Source organism: Cydia amplana, chromosome 11 (assembly GCF_948474715.1).
Source record: "Cydia amplana chromosome 11, ilCydAmpl1.1, whole genome shotgun sequence".
NCBI classification, from domain to species: Eukaryota; Metazoa; Arthropoda; class Insecta; order Lepidoptera; family Tortricidae; genus Cydia; species Cydia amplana.
The window spans coordinates 4,093,116-4,115,126 of NC_086079.1; the positions used below are offsets into that span (position 1 = coordinate 4,093,116).

Sequence of the window (22,011 nt, forward strand, 5' to 3'; positions counted from 1 at the left end):
TAGAAGCCTTAGAAGTGAACATGCAATTTTATAGATTGTGTTTATGTGCATACTTTGCAGTATGTCTGTTAGTTTCTGTGACTACCATAGATTTTACTCAATCCCTGAATGGATATCATAGCCCTGATGGATTCATTAAATTCTGTAAGTAACTCTTCTATGTGTCTCGTAACTCATGAGGACCCTGGTACTTGCTCCGCGCTAAATTCAATTTTTATACGGTTTTTTCTCGATTTTGGCCAGCCTATGGAGACTAACAAGCAACGCTAAGTGGTTTTCGTAGTTTATGGATGTTGCTTTATTAAGGGTGTCACATGCGCATTTCTGACTTGTGAAGCAATTGTTTCTACTATACAACCTAAAATAAATAATTAATTTGAGCTACAATTTTCTCTGTAAATAATAATCTTTATTATTTACAGAGAAAAAATAAATAAATTGTGCTATAGTTTTGTTTCATCCTGCTACACCATGTACCATGTCCAATATAGCGAGCGAGTTTTAACTAACTTTTTTTTTAAATTAAAGACGTTTCCTTATACGGTAGCTTTATAATTATATGGTAGTGATGATAATAATACTGTTAGTTTAATAGCCCCTACCTATCTGTGCACTCTGTGCGTATACAATGTATAGTTAATAGGGCACCATGACCCTTAGGAACTATTGCATGTAATAGTATGTACTTAACAAAAGGTTACAAGCTACCAGATGGTAACCAGAAAACAATGTTTTGGAAAATTGCTAAGCAGTTTTTACTTTTAGTTACAAATTTTGAAAATAGGGCCATAATTTTCCAATGCAGCGTTCAAATCTTAATTTACAAATTTTATTTTAGGTGACCAGTATTGGGACCCGGCTAAAATTACGCCACAAAGTCTAAAAAAACTGTATCTCTCCATCCTAGAAAACAACGGACAAGTGACAGCATATAATTACTACAACGTTAAAAACCTAATCCGTAACCCAAGCTTCGATAAAAGAAAGAAAACCTTTATATGGGTTGGATCATACTTGGATTTCAACTCTTTAACCCTTGGAGAAGCAATTGGTAGGATGTATAAAAGGAGAGGCTATAATGCACTTTTCCTGCATTTTCTGGAAGGACATTGGAGGAATTTGTTAACGTAAGTTTTTCCAGTTTCATTCATCGAGATTAAATTTTCGTGAGACATATTTTACCGCCACGAGCACTCGAGCCTGAGTAAGAAACCCCGAAGGGCCCGAAATATGTCGGCAATAGCGACTGAAAATTCAAGTGAATAAAACCGTAGTCGTCTAAACAGATTCATTCATATTAATATCTCAAAAGTAAGTATATGTGTAAAATCAAACCTTGCTTGTACAATAGTTGACAAACTAAAGACTAGGTACTTACTTGCATTATAAGAAATAAAATTTATGACAGGCATAATTATACGTTTTAATACCTCTGCCTCTCAATTAACCCGTATTTTACAACCTATAATTATTTATGTTACATTGTTGATGAATTGTTTCATTCCAGTTCATCCGCTGCTCGTGTATTGCCACATATAGGCAAATACGCCGGTCAAATGCTGGCTAACCTAACAGCAGTTGGTCTGAATCCAAAGAAGTTCCACTTAGTCGGTTACGGCACGGGCGGGCAGCTCATGAGCTTCGTAGCGAAGAGATACCGAGAGTACACCGGCAGAAACATTTCCATGCTCGTGGGTCTTGATCCCGCAGGACCTTGCTTCAGAACCAAAGGACCAGATGGAAGACTGGACCCATCTGACGCAGATTTCGTCCTCAGCATTGCTACAAACATGGATGCTCATGGCATAGCGACTCCTGTCGGACATGCGACTTTCTACGTCAACGGGGGAGAATACCAATACTTCGACTTATGGATGTTTCCTTGTGATCTTGTCTGCAGTCACGTCAGATCAGTAGTCTACTGGGCAACTATGCTAATGAATCCTGGTAACAGGTATATAGGGATTAAATGTGACTCCATACAACAGGCAAGGGAACATAAGTGCTATGATAGAGTGCCCTTGGAAACGAATACTATGGACTTGAAAGTTGATAAGACTAAGCCTGGTATTTATTATGTAGCTACATTACATAGATATCCGTATGCGGTAGGTAAAGACGGTTTGAGAAGAGAGGATAATCCTATGTATAGAACGCACAACATGATCAATGGTGCTGATGTTATGAGAGTTGATGGATTATGATTCAACTATTAATTGAATGAAGTATGAATATTTTGTGTACAGGTCTGTACAATAAAGATATTTTATTGAAATATGTTATTACTCATTTTCTAATTGTATTAAAAAAACTTGATGCAGTCGAAGAATCTGATTGACATGAGTGGAAAGAGGATATCTTACATAACTTGCATTATATTTTTTAATTTGCCAATAAACGTTGTCTTGTTTATTTACCTACTCTTAAGGTGGCCACTGACGAGCCTTCCAACAGTCCAAATAGCGTGGCTGCACTCCAAAATCGGTCCGTGAATGTCAAAAACGTACAATGTTTTGTAAACGGCATCCTAATCGTGGATTTCCATTTGGATTGAAATCCAGCACGCCACTCCATTTGGACTTATCGGCGTGGCGACTTTGGACTGACCGTCAATGCAAGAAACGTACACCAAACGTGCGCTACGCCATCTGTACGGTTACCATCAGTTTGTCACTGACATAAACGCCGTCGAGAACGTAATTTACTTTCTATACATCTCGCTCGCACTCGCATATTAGCGCAAACGGGATGTATAGAAAGTAAATTACGTTCTCGACGGCGTTTATGTCAGTGACAAACTGATGGTAACCGTACTGGACGCACTCCAAACGCTCCGTGAATGTGCAAAACTGTGAAATATGCAAATAAATTTTAAATAAAATTATTATATTTTATGAAAATAAGGAAATTCATGACTGCCCTGCTGCTAAATATAATTAATACATGTACATACAATTTTTTTTTAATTATATTTTAGAAACATACAGTCGTTTACAAACAGTACTTATAAATATTGCTTAAGTTTAGACCTAGAGTTTTATTTGTTACATAAAATCACAGTCTGTTTTTTTTTTTAAGATTACAATTTTAAATGTTACCCAAAACTAAACATTTGAGAGCGTAAAGAAAAGAAAAGATGCATTATTACCTAAAGAAAAGCACGTTTTAAAGTTTTAATGGAACAAGTAAATATATCTATGTTAGAGAGCTTGTCATTTTCGTTAAATAGTTTGCAGGCACGTCTTATGAATATATTTTGTGCATAACACGTTCTACTGTTGGGAATCGAGAATAACCTTTTCTTCTGACAGTGGCGCTGACGTCTACGAGGAACTCTGAGCTGTATTTGGTGTAGAAGTGAGGGGACATCTAATATGTTGCGCATAATTTTATAGAGTAAGACGGAATCTGCGATATCTCGACGGTTACTGAGTGTTTGAAGTTTATGGTGGATCAGTGATTCGCTATATCTAACATTTTAATTGATTACAGTTTTTTTGTTGATAATAAGTGATTATAAGATTTAAAAATTGTAGGAAAAAACCCACGTAGTGTATACTTTTTGTAGGCACATATAAATAAAGCTACCTACTATTACATTTATATACCTACACTGACCTTCCATTTTCCAAAAATAAGAGATCTGAAATAAAATTAATACTTATTTTAAAATGGTTACTAAGTTGACTTATAAACAATGTCACATTGTATTTAAGAAGGCACATAGCTAAGTGCGGGGTGAAAGTGATAAGAAGAAAAGATATCGATATCGATATAAAAAAAAACATACATGAAAAAAAATGTACAAAGTACGTAGGTGCCTTAGACAACTATTTATTATATTGTTCGAAACTAGACTTACATCGACCGGGATATGAACCGTGATTACCTTTTGTATTGTTTTCGAGCTCCCGATATTTCGACGCAGTTACATGCATCTTGTTCACGGGTTGGGTTGGTTCTTGTTCTTGTTCATCTAGTGAAAGTTGAAACTAACCGTGAATCGTTTAAAACTGTTAGAAACTGTTACAACATTTTATTAGAAACACAATAATTAGAGCAACGTGCTGGTGTGTGGTGTGTGTTGCTAAAGTTATAGATTAATTCGACGTTGCTGTAACAGTCGTTATAAAAATACATGACCAATATGCTAGCTTTTCGATATACCTAATATAGCGTCAACAAATCGTGCGTAAACACAACCAACATTTTCGATAAATTTAAGTGGAAAATTTTAATGTGTTGGTATATTGTCTCGTTTGCAGACGTTTCTACTTGATACGAAATTAAAATACTTATCGATATTTTCCATCCCAACACTAACGGGTCTAAAAGGTAGGGCCCGGCCACATGTCAGCGGTGCGGCGCCGCCGCCGCCGCGCGGCGCGGCACCGCAGAAATCTGCGGCACCGCAAACCGCTCTGCGGCGACGCCCGCCGCAACGCAAAATTTTGCGGTGCCGCGCTGCGGCGCCGCAAAGCGGTGCGCGGCGCCGCGCGCGGTGCCGCAAAGCGGTGAGTTTCGCCGCGCGCGGTGCCGCCGAGCGGCGTGCGGCGCCGCAGATTTCTGCGGTGCCGCGCCGGTATTTTCTTTTGAAATGATTTGCATCTTCATTCATTATACGAAGATATGGGTTCACCCAAAATTTTCATTCCAATTGTTTTTTTATTTCTGCGCCTTCTTAATAGCGCTGGCAGTACACCGAGAAATTCAGTAAAATGTTGCAAATGATGTTAAAGGTATGAAAATCGGTACGATTGATATTTAGGACATTTGAAACAATTTGACCTGAAGCACCATTAAATAAAAAAAAAACGAGATGAGTTATCTTTTTTTTGTATGGAATTTAAAGAAAACTGTTTTGAAACCCATCGTGTGTGGTATTAAACGAAAGGGCTTTCTGAGCCGATTCCAAAAATATCATATCATTACATTTCAGTCATTTTTGATTTATTATAATAAAAATAATTTTCAAAACATACCAAGTTTGGTCTTCTCCAGATACAATACCGTTCAATATTTTTTTGTAAAATATACCTCAAATTATACCTAATATCCTCATATCTAACCCTAAGACAGCAATTTTGAAAATAATTACATGAAGTATTTTTTTTTTTAATTTTTCAATTTTACAAAGTGTGATCTATGAATCTCTCAATTAAATATTTAAATAGAAAGCATAGTTTTTCCAGAAAGTCGCTTATATCTCGGAATCTATAAGTCGTAGTAAAAATTATCTATGTAAGAATTAACTGAAAAACTCACCTTTAACCCCCCCCCCCCCTTGCCCCGAGTTCTCCACCCCCCACTCATGAGAACTTTTTCTTACTTAAAGCTTATTACCAAAGGATAAGGAACATGTAAACCAAGTTTCAATACTCTTATTTTACCCGAATGACATTATGAGTAATTCGGCAGGGGTATTATTACACTTTGTAAAATTGAAATAGTATTTTATGCAACCGTTGTTTAAGAGGGGTCAAAAAAGGCGAGTGGCGTGAGTAACAATTTGAGGCGAAGCCGAAAATTGTTAATAAAGACGCCACGAGTATTTTTTGACTCCGTTAAACAACGTTGCATACAAATCTTTTTCTACGACCACGCACTTACTTTGAAAAAAAAAATTGTAAATTTAACAAATATTTTTCATTCAACAAAAATAATACTTTAAACAAGTGGAATCATATAGGACATATATGTAGGTAAACAAACCAAAAGTATACAGCTAAGATACGCGACCCAGCCACCGCGCCCCGCGCCCCATGCCCATGGCTGTATTATGGTCAGCGACACCTTCTAGTAACTCATGAGGCCCTGGTACTTGCTCTTAGTTAAATTACAATTTTGGATAGTTTTTTTTTCTCTATTTTGGCCACAGTAGCCTATGGAGACTAACAAGCAACGCTAAGCGGTGTTCGTAGTCTATGGATCTTGCTATATTACGGGTGTCACATGCGCGTTTCTGACTTCTGAAGGAATTTTATTGTTTCTACTATAGAACCTAATGAATATTTTGTAAATTGGCAGCAATGCACTTAGTACTCATCTGTCAGAGATGACAATTAAAATTAGGTTGGCAACAATGTATTTCATACAATATTTTTTAAGTGGTGATTACACGAAGTATCGTAAAAGTACCAAAAAGATACTGCGTGTATGCACAAATACTTTTTTGGGGAATAGACTAAAGACTTGTTTTGACTACTATAACATAGGGGTTTAAATGTTTGTGTACGACCTTTTAAATGACAAATAAAGGTACGGGAGTAGAAAAAATTAAAACAAATATACTAAATGTAAATATTTTCAAAATTGCTTTATTAGAATTATATATATTTATTTATTTATTTAATCTTTATTGCACAAATGAAAATACAAACGTACAAAAGGCGTACTTAATGCTAAAATGCATTATCTACCAGTCAACCTTCGGGCAAATCAGATAACTTGTAGGCGGTGCAATATCATGTTATAATTACAAAACAAAGTAGGTACCTACTTTTACACAACTAAACAAATACAATGAATATAAATAATAAATAGATATAGATATGAGGATATTAGGTATAATTTGAGGTATATTTAACAAAAATTTTTTAACGGTATTGTATCTGGAGAAACCCAAACTTGGTATGTTTTGAAAAATATTTTTATTATAATTAAAAAAAAATTACTCAAATGTAATGACGTGATATATTTTTTAAGATTGTGCGTAATTATATAATATTCTAGTGTAAATATACTATGTACATACATCCTTGCTTTGCCCTAACAGGGCCCATGTGAAACTGTTTATAATAATATTGTGTAACATCTATATTACCATGGTCGCAATAAAGTATTATGATTATGATTATGATTATTTTTGGAATCAGCTCAGAAAGCCCTTTCGTTTAATACTACACACGATAGGTTTCTAAACAATTTTTTTAAAATTTCATACAAAAAGAAGATGACGTCATAACTGCTCTCGTTTTTTTCATTTGTTGGTGCTTCGGGTCAAATTGTTTCAAATGTCCTAAAGATCAATCGTACCGATTTTCATACCTTTACCACCATTTGCAGCGTTTTTTGGCGAACCGCTATCGCTATAACAACAGCAAGAGCAGAACACGTGTGAAGGGATCCATGTCTGATTAAACAACTGGTAGTCGAATTTTATTCTTTACTATGCAGCGTGGCATCGCACGCGGCGCCGCACACCGCTTGGCGGCACCGCGCGCGGCGAAACTCGCCACTTTGCGGCACCGCGCGCGGCGCCGCGCACCGCTTTGCGGCGCCGCAGCGCGGCACCGCAAAATTTTGCGTTGCGGCGGGCGTCGCCGCAGAGCGGTTTGCGGTGCCGCAGATTTCTGCGGTGCCGCGCCGCGCGGCGGCGGCGGCGCCGCACCGCTGACATGTGGCCGGGCCCGTAGGTACTTATAAAACTTTTTAATTTGCCCTCAGAATTCGACCGCTAATTATAAGAGAATGACGTTTAGAGCATACATTTTGACTCAAACTTGCATTGTCTTTGCGCTTGTTAACATCTAAAATATTTGTGTATTTCAATTACAAAAAAAAAACATTTCATTGTGACTAATTTTTTTTAATTAGTGCGTATGTACGTAAGGTAAGGTAAAGGTATGATAAACAAAGTAATTATTGTCCAGCTTTATTGTTTATAATTGCATCATTGTTACTTAACAACACCTAACAATAAAAGCTGATATTCAATATTGCAATATGGATTTTTGGAAATGGTTAATGGCGATTTGTTTTGTAGTATTTTTGTTAGATTCAGTGAACACGATACAGTACATTGGAGAAAAAGGCGGAGCACCCAATCCTCATGCGTTCGTTAAATATTGTAAGTATTTTCTTCATGTTTATTTTTTAAATACAGTGTGTCTAAGCCAATTTTGCACCGATTTGAACAGAACAAAGTGAGACATTGCCATTACAAACGTCATATTTTCATTAAAATTCGACATCAATGACGACGTTGCGTTGCCCACACGTTGTTATATTCACTGTATCAAGCAGTACCGCAGTAAACGCGAAAGCTCGTTACGATCGATTGAAAATTACGCTAGATGTGTGGCGGCCACCCAAGGTGACAATCGCTTGCGCTTCGCCATCGAATCGCTTTATGCCTCTTTATAACTCTTCCTCTCTTTAGGGTCGGTTGCACCAAACCGCCTGTCACCGTTAAAGCGTTCGCTAAATTTTATTGTAAGGGAATTTTGATAGTTTTCTGCCGAGTGATGTTGATCGGGCTGTCAAATGTGGTTGGTGCAACTGGCCCTTAGTGTGACAGTGACAGTTTCGTTCGCTACGTATCGTTAGCGAATGGCATGTTGTCTACGGGGCCTGACACCTGTAGGGCTAAGATGGCTCTTTATCATTTGTCACCATGCCTGTCAGGCTGTCACGTTCTAACAAATATGTAAATGCGAAAGTGTGCATGACAGGTGTTAAAAATGCGACCATGATACCGACTGCAAGCTAACGTATAGGTACTAGGTAGGAATATATAATTTTTACTTAAAGGAAAAATTCTTACGGTTGATTCAAATTATTCACAGAACAGTAAACAACCAAAAAAAAATTTACAATCTTAAAAAAAGATGGTTTTCAATTGCATAATCTAACAAAAACAATTCCAGGTGGCATGTACACAGAACCCACAAAAGTGACTCCAAGGACTCTAAGAAAGCTGTACCTATCCGTCATGGGCAAGGATGGCGTCGTCACATCTTACAACTACTATAATGTCACAGACATGCTCGACCACCCTGACATAGACTTCACGAAGAAGACTAATGTGTTTGTCGGCTCGTATATGGACCCCACTACGCACCCTTATGGGGAGACGATGTCGAAACTTTATCTGTCGTTGGGCTATAATGCGCTGCTTTTGAATTACATGGATATACATTGGAAGAATTTTCCGTTGTAAGTATGAAGCACATTTTAATTTAGTGTAACCCTGCAACGATTTGGTTTAAGGTCAATGTGGCTAATTTCGTCATAAGGACTATTTCGTCTACTAGCGTTTTTCTCGGACAACGAACAAAATTGATAATTTTATCGACAAAGCAGCGATTGCTTTTAGTTTCAGCAGTCAAAAGCAGATGGTTGTTTTCCTACGATTGAAAATCAAAGAAATATACGCTTCTGGATGGAATAGTCCCTATGACGGAATTAGCCACATTGTCCTTACTATTTTTCAAACAGGAAGGATCTCAGTAAAATTTTGCGAGAAAGAAGGTTTTATAAGAAGATGACACGTGTCACCGTACCCTTCATGTTTGAAAAAAAAAACTATTATGACAAAGTGTGCCACTACACACTTCATATTTGCATAGCAATTTGATGTTTTTGTGGACTATGGACTCTGTTGTTTGCTAAGTTGAAGCAAATTAACGTAGACGGATTCTAACAAACTAGATACGGTGCCTGTAGCCAAGGTGACAATCGCTTGCATTACGACAACGAAACGCTTTGTGTATCTCTATCACTCTTCCATATTAGTGCTATTAGAGTCAGCACTAACTTTGTATTAAAATACTTATATTTTCACAGCCCTGTCGCCGCAAAGCTCATGCGTCCAGTCAGCAAATACGCCGGTGAAATGCTAGCCAACCTAACCGACGTCGGCCTGGACCCAAAAAGACTAGAACTAGTTGGCTGGGGCTTCGGCGCGCAGACCATGAGCCTCGTCGCTAAGAACTACAGAGAATTCACCGGGAAAAACATATCTATGCTCATCGCTTTGGATCCAGCTGGCCCCTGCTTTAGAACGCTAGGACCAGCGGAGAGACTAGACCCATCTGACGCAGACTTCGTTCTAAGCATAGTCACAAACATGGACGGCCAAGGAATAGCCACTCCTCTCGGACATGTGACCTTTTACCTCAATGGCGGGGAATATCAGCCTGGTGAAATCTGGTTTGTTCCCTGCGATGTCGTTTGCAGTCATGTAAAGGCATACTTTCTCTGGTTAGCTGCTTTGCTCAACCCAAAGTTATTCATTGGCATGAAATGTGACACCATACAGCAGGCAAGACAGCACGAATGCTATGATAGAAAGCCTATGGTCACAAATACGATGGATATGAGAATAAATAAGAAGAAAACGGGGATATTTTATGTGGCGACGGCTAATAGATATCCGTATGGTATGGGGAAGAGGGGTTTGAAGAAAGAGGAAAATCAAGTTATGAGTCAGCTGTCGATGCTTAATGAAGAAGAGGTTTTGACGATATAGAATTAAGATAGCTCTGAAGATACTAAAATTACAATTAGATTGACCCAATCCAATTGTAGAAAATTCATTTCTGATCGGGGGCCAAGCCAAGATGAACAACCAAGATGAAGACGAAGATGAAAACCGTTGACAACGCTAAGTCGTGCCAGCTGCATTGCTGAGCGGAGACCATTTCAGCCTCACATCTTTATCTATATCTGTGTTTTGTATTTTGTATACTTCTTGTTTCACATTTGTGTTATGTTGTAATGTAATGATGCCTGAATAAATAATATTCTATTCTACTCTATAAGAATCATTGATTGAAAACGCCATACAATACATATTTCCTATTCGTTCAGCGTTTATCGATGTACGATTGTCTTCTTGGCTAGACCCTCTAATGGCTTGGAAGTACTCAGCGATCCTTCACTGAAAGTGAAATTGGCCACTTGCAAGGTTACTCGTACTGTTGTCATCAGTATATGTATATGTCGCAGTCGGATTGTATAATCCGCCGTATTACATTACGGCTAGCCGTTTTACAAAACAGGGGCGTTTTGAAATGCGGCGGTTCGACGATTAGCCGGATTGAATGCGGCTGAATGAAAATCCGCCGGAATGTATTCGGCGCCATACGTTCTTCAAGACGGCTAGCCGTAATGTAATACAGCGAGTCATTAGCCGCCGCTTTGACAGTTTTTAGTGCCCATTTTTAACACTCGTGGCGCTGCCTGACATAACAACAACAAACTATGAAAAACGCTGGGGTGTCCATCAAATCTGGAGTTCGTCGGACTGTTTCTTTTCAAAAAACATTTCCTTTGCAACTTAACTAGACGGAGCCCCGCTTCGCGGGGCTCCTATTTCTGAGCGGTTTGCCCTTCGGGCATCTGAAGCTACCTAACGAACCTAATGTAGATGACGTGGTGAAATAATATGCAGGTTTTTTAAGTAACAATCGTAAGGGCGTTTGGACAGCGAGAAGCATGTGCCTTTGCGCGTAATTGCATTGATCGACTGACCGCTGAGAGCCAATAGCATAAATCCGTTTGTCCCCCTCCCCTGGCCGTTCCCCTCGGTCGCCCAGAACCGGCACATACCACTCAGACTTCCAGGCACCCTCCTTTTAATAAAATATAAAAAAAATACAAAAACAAATTCGCGTCGCTTACACCTTACCTACCTAGCTATTGATTTAGTGAGACGTCCGTGAAAACATTACACTTTGGGGAAAAAAGCGTAGGTAGGTAAGTAGGTTAGGTTCGTTAGGTAGCTTCAGATGCCCGAAGGGCAAACCGCCCAGAAATAGGAGCCCCGCGAAGCGGGGCTCCGTCTATTTAAGTTGTGAAGGAAATGTTTTGGAAAAGAAACACATGAAGTGCGGTGGGACCATGGTAAAAATAAATTAAATTGCAAACATTGTCAAACTCCGGTTACGTAGGCGACCGAAAGAATGGTCACTCTACAATTTAAATAGTAGATACGATGCGGCTAAACGTAGGCCGCCTTATTGAAGAACGTATCGTAATGACAATCCGGCTAATCGTCGAACCGCCGCATTTCAAAACGCCCCTGTTTTGTAAAACGGCTAGCCGTAATGTAATACGGCGGATTATACAATCTGACTACGACATATATAATGTGTATTAGATATCAAAAGCTTGTAACTTGTAATACAAGTGGAAGTCCCTTTCTAAAAAATGCTGTCAAAAAGTGACATCCGCTTGTATTACAAGTTACAAGCTTTAGATAAACGGGCCCAATATCGTAGGGTCTAGGTACATACTAATGGTCGCCCACGACAAACCATTACAGTCTATACTCTATACCTATTTTTAGAATTTATTGGGTAATTTTACTGTAGTTAGTATAAATAAAATTCTATTATATTTAACACTACTGTACCTATATAATCAGCGGTTTAAACATGATACGCGCGTCTTTGACCTCAAACATTTATGTTAAACGCAAGAAACCTGACGCGGTGTAAACCTAGGCTTGTCAACATGTACACAGGTAATGTCTTTTAGCTAATGTTCAAAAGTCACTGTAAGCACCTTCTTAACAGTTAAGTATCAATAAATAATTGTCTTTATAAAATAAAAGGTAGGTAAAATAAGGGAACACTTTCTTTTTGCGATTTATTACTACTATGTTTTAATTAAAATTCAAAAATTCAAAATTTCTTTATTTAAGACAACAATGGTCCATACATTTGTTAGTTATAGCTTATGATTTAAGTATGTTAGTAACAATGGGTAACCTAATAAAATAAAATATTTAATAATTTATAACAAAAAGTGACTTTGTCCGCTGACCCATTGCCCACAACAGAGGACAATCTCGCTTATTAGCTATCATGTTTAGAATGCTGTTGGTACTCGCGCGTACTCTGTCAAGTAGTGAGGCCGTTTTCTTGCTCCACACGGCATCAAAACCGTCCGTGACCTTTAATAATAGTTATTTGTTTTACAAGGGGGCAAAGTTGTTGTTTAACCGCTCGTGCTAATATTGATCCACCACGAGCGTATCTAGTGGTTCGAAAAATGGAATCTTGAGCGTTGCGAGGGTTTCAAAGCACGAGGGTTAAACAAAATTTGCCCCCGAATGAAACACAAAATTTTTCACCACACCAACCCGAAGCAAATATTAAATGTAAAATCAAACAAAATCAAATCCAAATGAATTTTGTTAAATATTTACTATCCAAAATCATCATTTAAAAGTGAATTCTACCAGCAAACATAAGAAAACAACTCGAAATTTGCATTTGATTACTTTGCCTCACATGTGAATAAAATGCAACGTTGCTATCAGTTTTTGAAGTGCAAAGTAAGCCTTTCCGAGCTGGTGTGGTGAAATATCTTATCTTATCTTGAGAACATTACGTGTATCTTCAGACCCGCAGTACATCAACAGCATTAAGATCACTTATGTGGTTCAAAATAACCGCGCCGCTTCTTTTCAAGCCTTTCTTACCCAAATAATACGGGTATTTAGGACTCGTTGCCAAGTAATAAATACCCGGCTTATTTCCATCCGTATATAGATCCAGAGTGTTCGTTACCATTGGCTTCCTCTCAAAACAGTTGTGGTCTCTCGCCTGCTGTTGAGAATCACATAGCATCATGACGAATTTGCCAGGATTTTCCATGACCGATATCCATATCAAAAACGCTTGCAAGTGACTGCATAAGTTGTCGCATAAATACGACGGAAGGGCGCCAGGCTGGTACTCCCCTCCGTTTACATAGACTGATACGTGTCCGACCGGAGTGCCTATGCCATGTCCTCCGACGTTCGTTGCAACATGTAGGACAAAATCTGCATCGGAGGGGTCTAACCTATCCTCTGGTCCAAGGTGTCTGATGCAGGGTCCAGTAGGGTCGAGAGCGGTGAGCTTTGAGATGTTTTTACCAGTAATTTGCTGGAAGTTCTTGGCTACAAAGGCCATGGACACGCCACCAAGGCTGAGGCCAACCAGCTCCAGCTTGTTCGGTTCGAGACCGACCGTAGTCAGGTTGGCTAGCAATTCGGCGACGTGCTTGCCGACAGGACGCATCAAGCGTGCCACGCTAAAATCGTAATGACAATTTATTACCTCTAATGACAATTATAATACAATACAATACAAATACTCTTTATTGCACACCTCAATAAAATAAAACAATACAAAAAACAGGAACAAGCAGAGGTAAACAACAGGTGGTCTTATCGCTAAAAACAATTACCTTTGCTACAAAATCAGTTTACTTGTAATTTTGCAAGTCTGTGGATGTATGGTGATTTTCCTTTACGCAGTTTATACGTAAATAATATTTTTAACAGATAAGAGAAGAGGATGAATTACAAAAAGTTCATAATAGATATAATAGTTCATAACATAATACTGTACAAGATTGGATCGCAAGAGACAGGATAGAATGTAGATTAGAAAAGCCAACGCCCGAAGATGGGCACATCAAAAGCTGTCGTGAAGATACAAGGAAAAGGTGACATCAAAATAGTATTTTAATACTTACATGGGGAATATGTTTGCGGTGAAGTGTACATATTCCAAAATTAGCATGTTGTACCCCAAACGCTTATACTGCATCATCAACACCCTTCCAACAGGGAACGCAGTATATTCTAAATATCCAGGACAATACACAATCGTCTTTCGTCTGAGGTCCATGTTAGGGTCCTTGACCAGGGCTTGTATGTTGCGGTAGTTGTAAGAGGTCCACTTGGACAATAAAATCGGACCACCATCGAAAACTGCGATTTTTATTTTACCTAAATTTTTTGGTTTGATATCAGCGGGCTTTTCTACACCGGGACCTGTGGAAATAATGTTGAAACACTAAAATTAATAATTTATAATTCTGTGTTTCTAATCATAATCATGCACAAATACTTATATAGTTATTATGGTGTAGTAACTGTATAAGTCACTACACGTAAGCCTTTGTTTGTGCGAAGCGAGGGCGACAGCGTAGAAGCGATGAAATGACAAAAGCAACTTCAACTTTTAAACTACATATAATAAACAAACAAGTTAAAGCGTTACAATTTAAACTACGCGTAAGCAGAAGCTATATAAAACAAGTGCGCGGGCGCATGCGAGCGCGGTCTAAGAGCGAGTGGTGGGTGCCGATGCCGCGAGGGAACCGGCCCGCCGGGCGACGGCGGGTGATGCGCGCAGCGTGCGGGGCGTGTGACGTATGCCGCCTAGCCGATGGTCCAAGTGCCATAAGTTGAGCGGAGCGGGTAGCGAGTTACCGCTACAAGTACTCCCCCGCTGAGACCGTGACTACGGGCGATAGTAATCTGGGAATCTGACTGTTCGCCCACTCTTCGTTCTTCTCTCGGTCTCTTGCTCGGTCGTTTTGCTGCCATCTGGAGTACTAGCACGTGCCGGTTGCTCGTCCTTCGCCATATAAGCCGGTTTGAGGCGATCTATGGTGACGGTAACTTCTTTACCCTGCACTAGAATGGTAAATGTCTTCGTCCCTCTTCTAACGACCTTGTAAGGCCCAAGATATGCTGCCTGAAGAGGTCTTCTTGCTGGGCCCTGCCGTAGGAAGACATGCGTGGCTGCGTTGAGATCTTTTGGTATGTAGAATGGCCGAGTACCATGGCGGGACGCCGGCTGCGGAACCAGCTTGGCCATATGAGCACAAAGCCGGCTGGCGTAGTCTTCGTAGTCGACCACCTGATCCGGTGATGTAGCCAGGAACTGCCCAGGCAAGCGGAGTGGCTCGCCGTAGACCAGTTCGGCTGCAGATGCCTGGATATCCTCCTTCCAGGCGCTCCTAATCCCGAGAAGTACTAAAGGTAAGACCTCAGTCCATGATGGTGACGCATAGCACGTGATAGCGGCTTTTAGTTGCCGGTGCAGGCGCTCCACGAGGCCGTTGGCTGCCGGATGGTATGCGGTAGTAGTGTGATGCTCGGTGCCCATCAGTTTTGCCAAGGACTGGAACATGCGCGACTCGAACTGGCGGCCGCGGTCCGTTGTGATGCGCTCTGGACAACCGAAGCGTGCGACCCAGCCAGCCAGGAATGCGGCCGCGCAGGTCTCTGCCGTGATGTCTTTCAGTGGGTACGCCTCAGGCCATCGTGTGAAGCGGTCGACAGCTGTGAGGCAGTACCTGAAATCATTAGATGGGGGTAAAGGACCGACAATGTCAATGTGGACATGTCGAAAACGGGCTTGAGGTGGCTTGAATTGTCCAATTGGTGAGGAAGTATGCTTCGTTACTTTGCAACGCTGACAGTGCACACACTCCCTTGCCCATTGTCGACAGTCTTGCCTCACGCCAGGCCATATGTATCTATGCGTGACCAATCGAACTGTAGTTTTGACGCCAGGGTGACTTAGGTTGTGGAGAGCATTGAATACCTGACGCCGATGCGTTGGCGTGATGTACGGTCTAGGCTCTGGAGTTGACACGTCGCAGTAGATTGGCACGTTTGAATGTGGAGTTGTTACCTTCTGCAGGTCTAGCGAAGAACCATCTCTGAGTAGGTCCTGTAACTCAGTGTCTGTCTCCTGGTCGCGGGCTAAAGACTGGTAATCAAAGGGAGTAAAGGCGAGTTCCTCAATTCGTGATAGTGTGTCTGCCACTGCGTTGTCCCTGCCGGCTATGAACCTGACATCAGTGGTGAATTGGGAAATATAATCCAGGTATCTATACTGACGTGGTGTACAGTTGTCTCTGCGTGTGCTGAATGCGTATGTTAGCGGCTTGTGGTCAGTGTAGATGCTGAAAGTACGCGCTTCGACCATGTACCTAAAGTACCGAATAGCCTCGTAAATTGCAAGAAGCTCTCTGTCATACGGGCTGTACTTTCGTTGTGCTGAGTTTAGCTTCCGCGAAAAGAAAGCTAATGGCTCCCATGCGCCATTTCTGAACTGCTGGAGCACAGCACCAACCGCGACGTCTGATGCATCTGTCTGGATAGCGAGCTCGGCCTTCGAATCTGGATGCGCTAGAAGTGCTGCTCGTACCAGTCTGTACTTACAAGTTTCAAAGGCCTCCGTTTGCTCTGCATTCAGCTCGATTGGTTTGGAGCCTTTCGTCTGTTCACCGCCGAGTAGTAAATGGAGTGGAGCTTGTATTGCCGCTGCCCCAGGGATAAAACGACGGTAAAAATTCATCATACCCAGGAACCTCCTTAACTCCTTCGTGTTCTTAGGTACTGGAAATTCCTGGACGGCTTGTACCTTACTCTCCAAAGGGCTGATACCTTGTGCGGATACTGCGTGTCCTAAGAAGGTGACCTTGGATTGACCGAAGACGCACTTCGCGGTGTTTATAAGCATCCCGTAGTCCTGCAGTCGTCCGAACAGCTGGCGGAGATGCTGTTGATGCTGAGCTTCTGACTCTGAGTAGACGATTATGTCGTCGATGTATCCGAAGCAAAAATCGAGTCCCTTCAGCACTTCATCCAGAAAGCGCTGGAATGTCTGGGCTGCATTTCTGAGGCCAAACGTCATGTAAGGGAACTCGAATAGGCCAAAAGGCGTGGTGATAGCAGTCTTGGGTATGTCGTCGACAAAGACTGGTATCTGATTATACGCCTTGACCAAGTCTATGGTACTAAATATCTTCTTACCTGTCAGCTGGTAAGCGAAGTCTTGAATGTGCGGCACTGGGTAACAATCAGGTATGGTTCGTGCGTTGAGAGCCCTGTAGTCTCCACACGGTCTCCAACCGTCATTCTTTTTGCGTGCCAAATGTAGTGGAGAGGACCATGCACTCTCTGATCTCCGAGCAGTACCACTGCGGACCATATCCTCAAACTCCTTTTTCGCTACGGCAAGTCTCTCTGGATCCAGGCGACGCGGACGGCCGGAGACCGGTGGTCCTGGAGTGGTCCTGATGTGATGCTCCGTACTATGCTTTGGAGTGCCCGGCTTACCAGCTGGACGGGTAATGTCTGGGTACTCACGAAGTAGTTCGCGGAAAGGCGTACTCGTACTCTCCAAGGCCATCATGTGTACGGAATATATTTCCTCGCTGCTGCCAGGGACCCTGGCCGGAGTGGTGAGTAAAGTTATGGCGTCGATCAGGCGTTGGTTTCGGACATCGACAAGAAGGTTATAGAATCCTAAAAAGTCGACGCCGATGATGGGTTTTGAGACGTCAGCCACTGTGAAGCGCCACTCGAATGCTCGACGGAGACCTAGATCTAAATGGAGGTTCAGGAGCCCATAAGTGCCAATCTCTGTGCCGTTAGCGGCAAATAGGAGGTACTTTGTCCTCGGACATGCCCCCCGAACAGCTGACCTTGGGAAAACACACAGGTCTGAACCCGTGTCTATGAGGTATTGCACCTTCGTCGTACGGTCAGTGATGAACAGGCGGCGGGTTGTTGCTGGGCAGTCGCTCGCCGCTACTAGTGGCCGCCCTGAGCGTTTCCCGAATGATAACTGCATGGCTGCTTGCACGTCTTTGCTTTGTTGCCAAAAGTGAAATGATACCAGCAGTGAGGATGACCTTCGGGACGTTGTCTGGAGCGGGATCGGCCTCTTGACCTTGAATGAGAGCGAGAGCGTCTGCGGTGATTAAATGATCCAGACCTTTGACCTTGAACCTTAAGGAGGCTTTCTACTTGCCGTGTCAGTTCCTCTACCCGCTGTTCCAAAGCGGTACCTGGCACGCCCGAGGAGGTGCTGGCGACCTTGAAGGATGGCTGCGCTACGTCGACGACCTTGTCTGCCAGGCCTGCCAGGGTGTCGAGGTCCAAGGTAGGCTGAAATGCAACAACAGTCTGTACATTAGGTGGTAATCTACTGGTCCAAATTGTCCGAATAAATTCCTCTGGCATGTGCGGACCAGCTAAATCCTTAAGATGCCTTAGAAAGTCGGTCGGCTTCCTGTCTCCAATTTCCTCATGCTGGAGTAGCTGCAGGGTTTTCTTTTCGCGTGAGACAGAAATACGTTGAATGAGCTCGCTTTTTAATTTAATATACTTGCCAGTAGCTGGGGGATTTCGAAGAATGTCTTTGATTTTGACCGCGTACTCTGGGTCGAGCTGGCCGCACACGAAATGGTATTTTGTCTCGTCCAAAGTGATGCCAGATAGACTGAATTGGCTTTCTAACTGCGCGAACCAAACCTCTGGTTCGTCTGGCCAAAATGGTGGCGGACGCACACCCACTCGAAACACATCACTTGGACCACCACCCAAATGTACCGTACCTGGACCGGATCTGTTGCCAACCTCCATCGGAGGCGTCGGATTACCAGCACCGTCACCTGGACTTTGCACATTTCCCGTTCCATCGTTCATTGTTGAAGGTTTCTTCTTGTCGCCGACGATCGTGTCCACTTCCTTTGTCGCGGGTCACCACTTTGTAGTAACTGTATAAGTCACTACACGTAAGCCTTTGTTTGTGCGAAGCGAGGGCGACAGCGTAGAAGCGATGAAATGACAAAAGCAACTTCAACTTTTAAACTACATATAATAAACAAACAAGTTAAAGCGTTACAATTTAAACTACGCGTAAGCAGAAGCTATATAAAACAAGTGCGCGGGCGCATGCGAGCGCGGTCTAAGAGCGAGTGGTGGGTGCCGATGCCGCGAGGGAACCGGCCCGCCGGGCGACGGCGGGTGATGCGCGCAGCGTGCGGGGCGTGTGACGTATGCCGCCTAGCCGATGGTCCAAGTGCCATAAGTTGAGCGGAGCGGGTAGCGAGTTACCGCTACAATGGGAATATATGCATCATAGTGCGATTATTGTAAACAAATAAAAATTTCTTAAGGAAAAAATAGCGTAATAACCTTCACCACACAGTAATATAATAACTCTTTTTCTACTCCCGTACTTTTATTTGTCATTTAAAGGGTCGTGCACACACCTTTAAACCCCTCTCTTATAGTTGTCAAGACAAGTCTTTAGTCTATTCCCCAAAAAAGTATTTGTGCATACACGCAGTACCTTTTTGGCACTTTTACGATACTTCGTGTAATCACCACTTAAAAAATATTGTATGGAATACATTGTTGCCAACCTAATTTTAATTGTCATTTCTGACAGATGCTGAACCATAGACATGTTTTGGTTAATCATCATCATCATCATCAGTTTTCATCTTTATAGGGCTGTATCTCCTAAACCGTGCGTCGTAGCGCAAAAATAATCAAATTTTCGTTCCCCTTTGAAACCCGTAAGTAATATTTAAAAAACACAAAAAAATAAAAAAATAAAATAAAAAGAAAGAAAAATGTTTGTGGGTTGTATCTCCTAAACCGTGCGTCGTAGCGCATAAATAATAAAATGTTCATTCCTCTGTAAGAAACCCCTAATTAATATTCAAAAAAAACAAAAAAGAAATAATAAAAAACAAAAAAAAACTTTATAATGCTGTATCTCCTAAACCGTGCGTCGTAGCGCAAAAATAATCGAATTTTCGTTCCCCTTTGGATCCCCTAAGTAATATTTAAAAAACACGAAAAACAAAAAAAAAATAAAAAAAAATAAAGAAAAATGTTTATGGGTTGTATCTCCTAAACCGTGCGTCGTAGCGCAAAAATAATAAAATGTTCATTCCTCTGTAAGAAACCCCTAATTAATATTAAAAAAAATATATATAGGGCTGTATCTCCTAAACCGTGCGTCGTAACGCAAAAATAATAAAATTTTCGTTCCCCTTAAGAATCCCACGCACTGAACAACCTATCATATTAGGAAATTAAACAATCATCATCATCCATTTTTATTATTATTTCATTGCATTTCAAAGTAAGTGCTTGGTCGTAGAAAAAGTATTGTATGCAACGTTGTTTAACTGAGTCAAAAAATACTCGTGGCGTCTTTATTAACAATTTTCGGTTTCGCCTCAAATTGTTACTCAGGCCACTCGCCTTTTTTGACCCCTTTTAAACAACGGTTGCATAAAATACTATTTTACTTTATATTTTTTTCATCCTAATGTAACTTACATCCGAAAATATGCGGCAACATAATACCTACAGAAAATAAAATATTAACTATATAGGTATTTTTTTTATATATTTTTTGTAAACTCCTAGGAGTAAAAGGGAATCAGTTGTTAAGGAAATCTGTATAATTATTTATAAGATACTCTACCTACATCATCACAGCCATCATTATCATATCAACTGTTAGGTAGCGAATTTCTCCAATTATACGAGAATCTTCATAAGGGTTTGTCATTTTCTGCCCTTATTCAATTATGTCCAACGATTTTCTGAGAGTTTTTTACCCCAGTTTGGTACTCATTTTTCCTAAACGGAAGTAGGTGGCTGTTAAATTTTTAATAAGTACCTACTTATGTGCACATGAGAACCTAATAAGATGTGCCGTGTGGTGCCGGCATCAGATAATAATAGCACCACCCCATTTCGTCCCGTGGGTGTCGTATAAGGCGACTAAGGGAAAACTGGCGACAGATATGCATATGAAGTATATGAACAAGGCTCGCCCGTATCCTTAGCGGGGTCCTTGCTCACAAGAGCTGTGCGCGCGCCACATCGAAAAAAAAACCTAATAAGATAAACCCATAAAGTAGAGAGTAATCCTAATGTAATACTTACAAATGGGCACCAAGTTTTGAGCGTAACCCTCATTGGTTTCATTATATTCAACTGCGGTCACCAAAGAACACATCAACTGTATCAACACAACACATATCATTATCACTTTAGTACTGTCTAAAATCTTTTCCATTTTAAGAATTTGCGTCTTCTATTACTTTATAATTTGCGCTTAACATTATCTACGTGTAACTGATGAATATTCTTTTAAGAATATGTGCTATTATCCTGTGATTCCTGTGAACTTGTAATGCCGTTGTACAGGAAAAGTTTTTCGCTTATATATAGTGTGGGTATAATTATATTAATTATCGTCACTACTTTGTCTCGCACTGCTACTCAAAGGTGAAACGTCGTAACTCTGTAGGTATGCATTCCATAGATAGTTACTTTACTACATTTTTCTTTTGATTGACAGAACAAGATACTTACGAGTTTTATTCAAAGTAGTGACGATTATGAACTACATAGTAGGCACTTTTAAAGTTTAAACGTTTTTTTTCTTCACATTTTTTAGAAATAAATATACCACGTGTATACTTTTTATAACGAGGAATAGTAGGGCTATTTCATGTTTTTTTTATTTTTTGTGTATATATTAAAATAAGAAAAATTTTCGCATTTATTCGGAAAACAATAAAATAGCAAATTTTTATTTTTTTATTTTTTCAAATTATTTATATGAAACCATATAAATTAAATATCAGAAATGAATTTAGCATCCT

General features: G+C 40.8%; 3 protein-coding genes across 3 annotated transcripts; 2 read left to right on the forward strand and 1 right to left on the reverse strand.

The window, feature by feature from the left end:
• LOC134652168 (pancreatic lipase-related protein 2-like) lies at window positions 1–2,204 on the forward strand. The gene is made up of 3 exons (XM_063507329.1): window positions 1–144; window positions 839–1,127; window positions 1,508–2,204. The coding sequence occupies exons 1-3, from the start codon at window positions 21–23 to the stop codon at window positions 2,202–2,204; spliced, it is 1,110 nt and encodes a 369-aa protein (XP_063363399.1). The 5' UTR covers window positions 1–20.
• Window positions 2,205–7,711: 5,507 nt separating this feature from the next.
• On the forward strand, window positions 7,712–10,260 carry LOC134651965 (phospholipase A1-like). The gene is made up of 3 exons (XM_063507107.1): window positions 7,712–7,849; window positions 8,649–8,937; window positions 9,568–10,260. Exons 1-3 carry the CDS (start codon window positions 7,726–7,728, stop codon window positions 10,250–10,252), a joined length of 1,098 nt encoding a protein of 365 aa, XP_063363177.1. The 5' UTR covers window positions 7,712–7,725; the 3' UTR covers window positions 10,253–10,260.
• Window positions 10,261–13,126: 2,866 nt separating this feature from the next.
• LOC134652169 (phospholipase A1 member A-like) lies at window positions 13,127–21,355 on the reverse strand. The gene is made up of 3 exons (XM_063507330.1): window positions 21,287–21,355; window positions 14,257–14,557; window positions 13,127–13,809 (listed from the first exon to the last, which is right to left on the reverse strand). Exons 2-3 carry the CDS (start codon window positions 14,409–14,411, stop codon window positions 13,131–13,133), a joined length of 834 nt encoding a protein of 277 aa, XP_063363400.1. The 5' UTR covers window positions 14,412–14,557; window positions 21,287–21,355; the 3' UTR covers window positions 13,127–13,130.
• Window positions 21,356–22,011: the final 656 nt, after the last annotated feature.

Bases quoted from the DNA above. Each gene is read 5' to 3' on its own strand.
- LOC134652169 (XM_063507330.1), bottom strand. From the start codon at position 14,411: ATGGACCTCAGACGAAAGACGATTGTGTATTGTCCTGGATATTTAGAA. The intron at 13,810-14,256 runs GTAAGTATTAAA...TTACGATTTTAG, and splicing joins ACCGCAAACATATTCCCCAT to CGTGGCACGCTTGATGCGTC.
- LOC134652168 (XM_063507329.1), top strand. From the start codon at position 21: ATGCAATTTTATAGATTGTGTTTATGTGCATACTTTGCAGTATGTCTG. The intron at 145-838 runs GTAAGTAACTCT...ATTTTATTTTAG, and splicing joins TGATGGATTCATTAAATTCT to GTGACCAGTATTGGGACCCG. The intron at 1,128-1,507 runs GTAAGTTTTTCC...GTTTCATTCCAG, and splicing joins CATTGGAGGAATTTGTTAAC to TTCATCCGCTGCTCGTGTAT.
- LOC134651965 (XM_063507107.1), top strand. From the start codon at position 7,726: ATGGATTTTTGGAAATGGTTAATGGCGATTTGTTTTGTAGTATTTTTG. The intron at 7,850-8,648 runs GTAAGTATTTTC...AAACAATTCCAG, and splicing joins TCATGCGTTCGTTAAATATT to GTGGCATGTACACAGAACCC. The intron at 8,938-9,567 runs GTAAGTATGAAG...ATATTTTCACAG, and splicing joins CATTGGAAGAATTTTCCGTT to CCCTGTCGCCGCAAAGCTCA.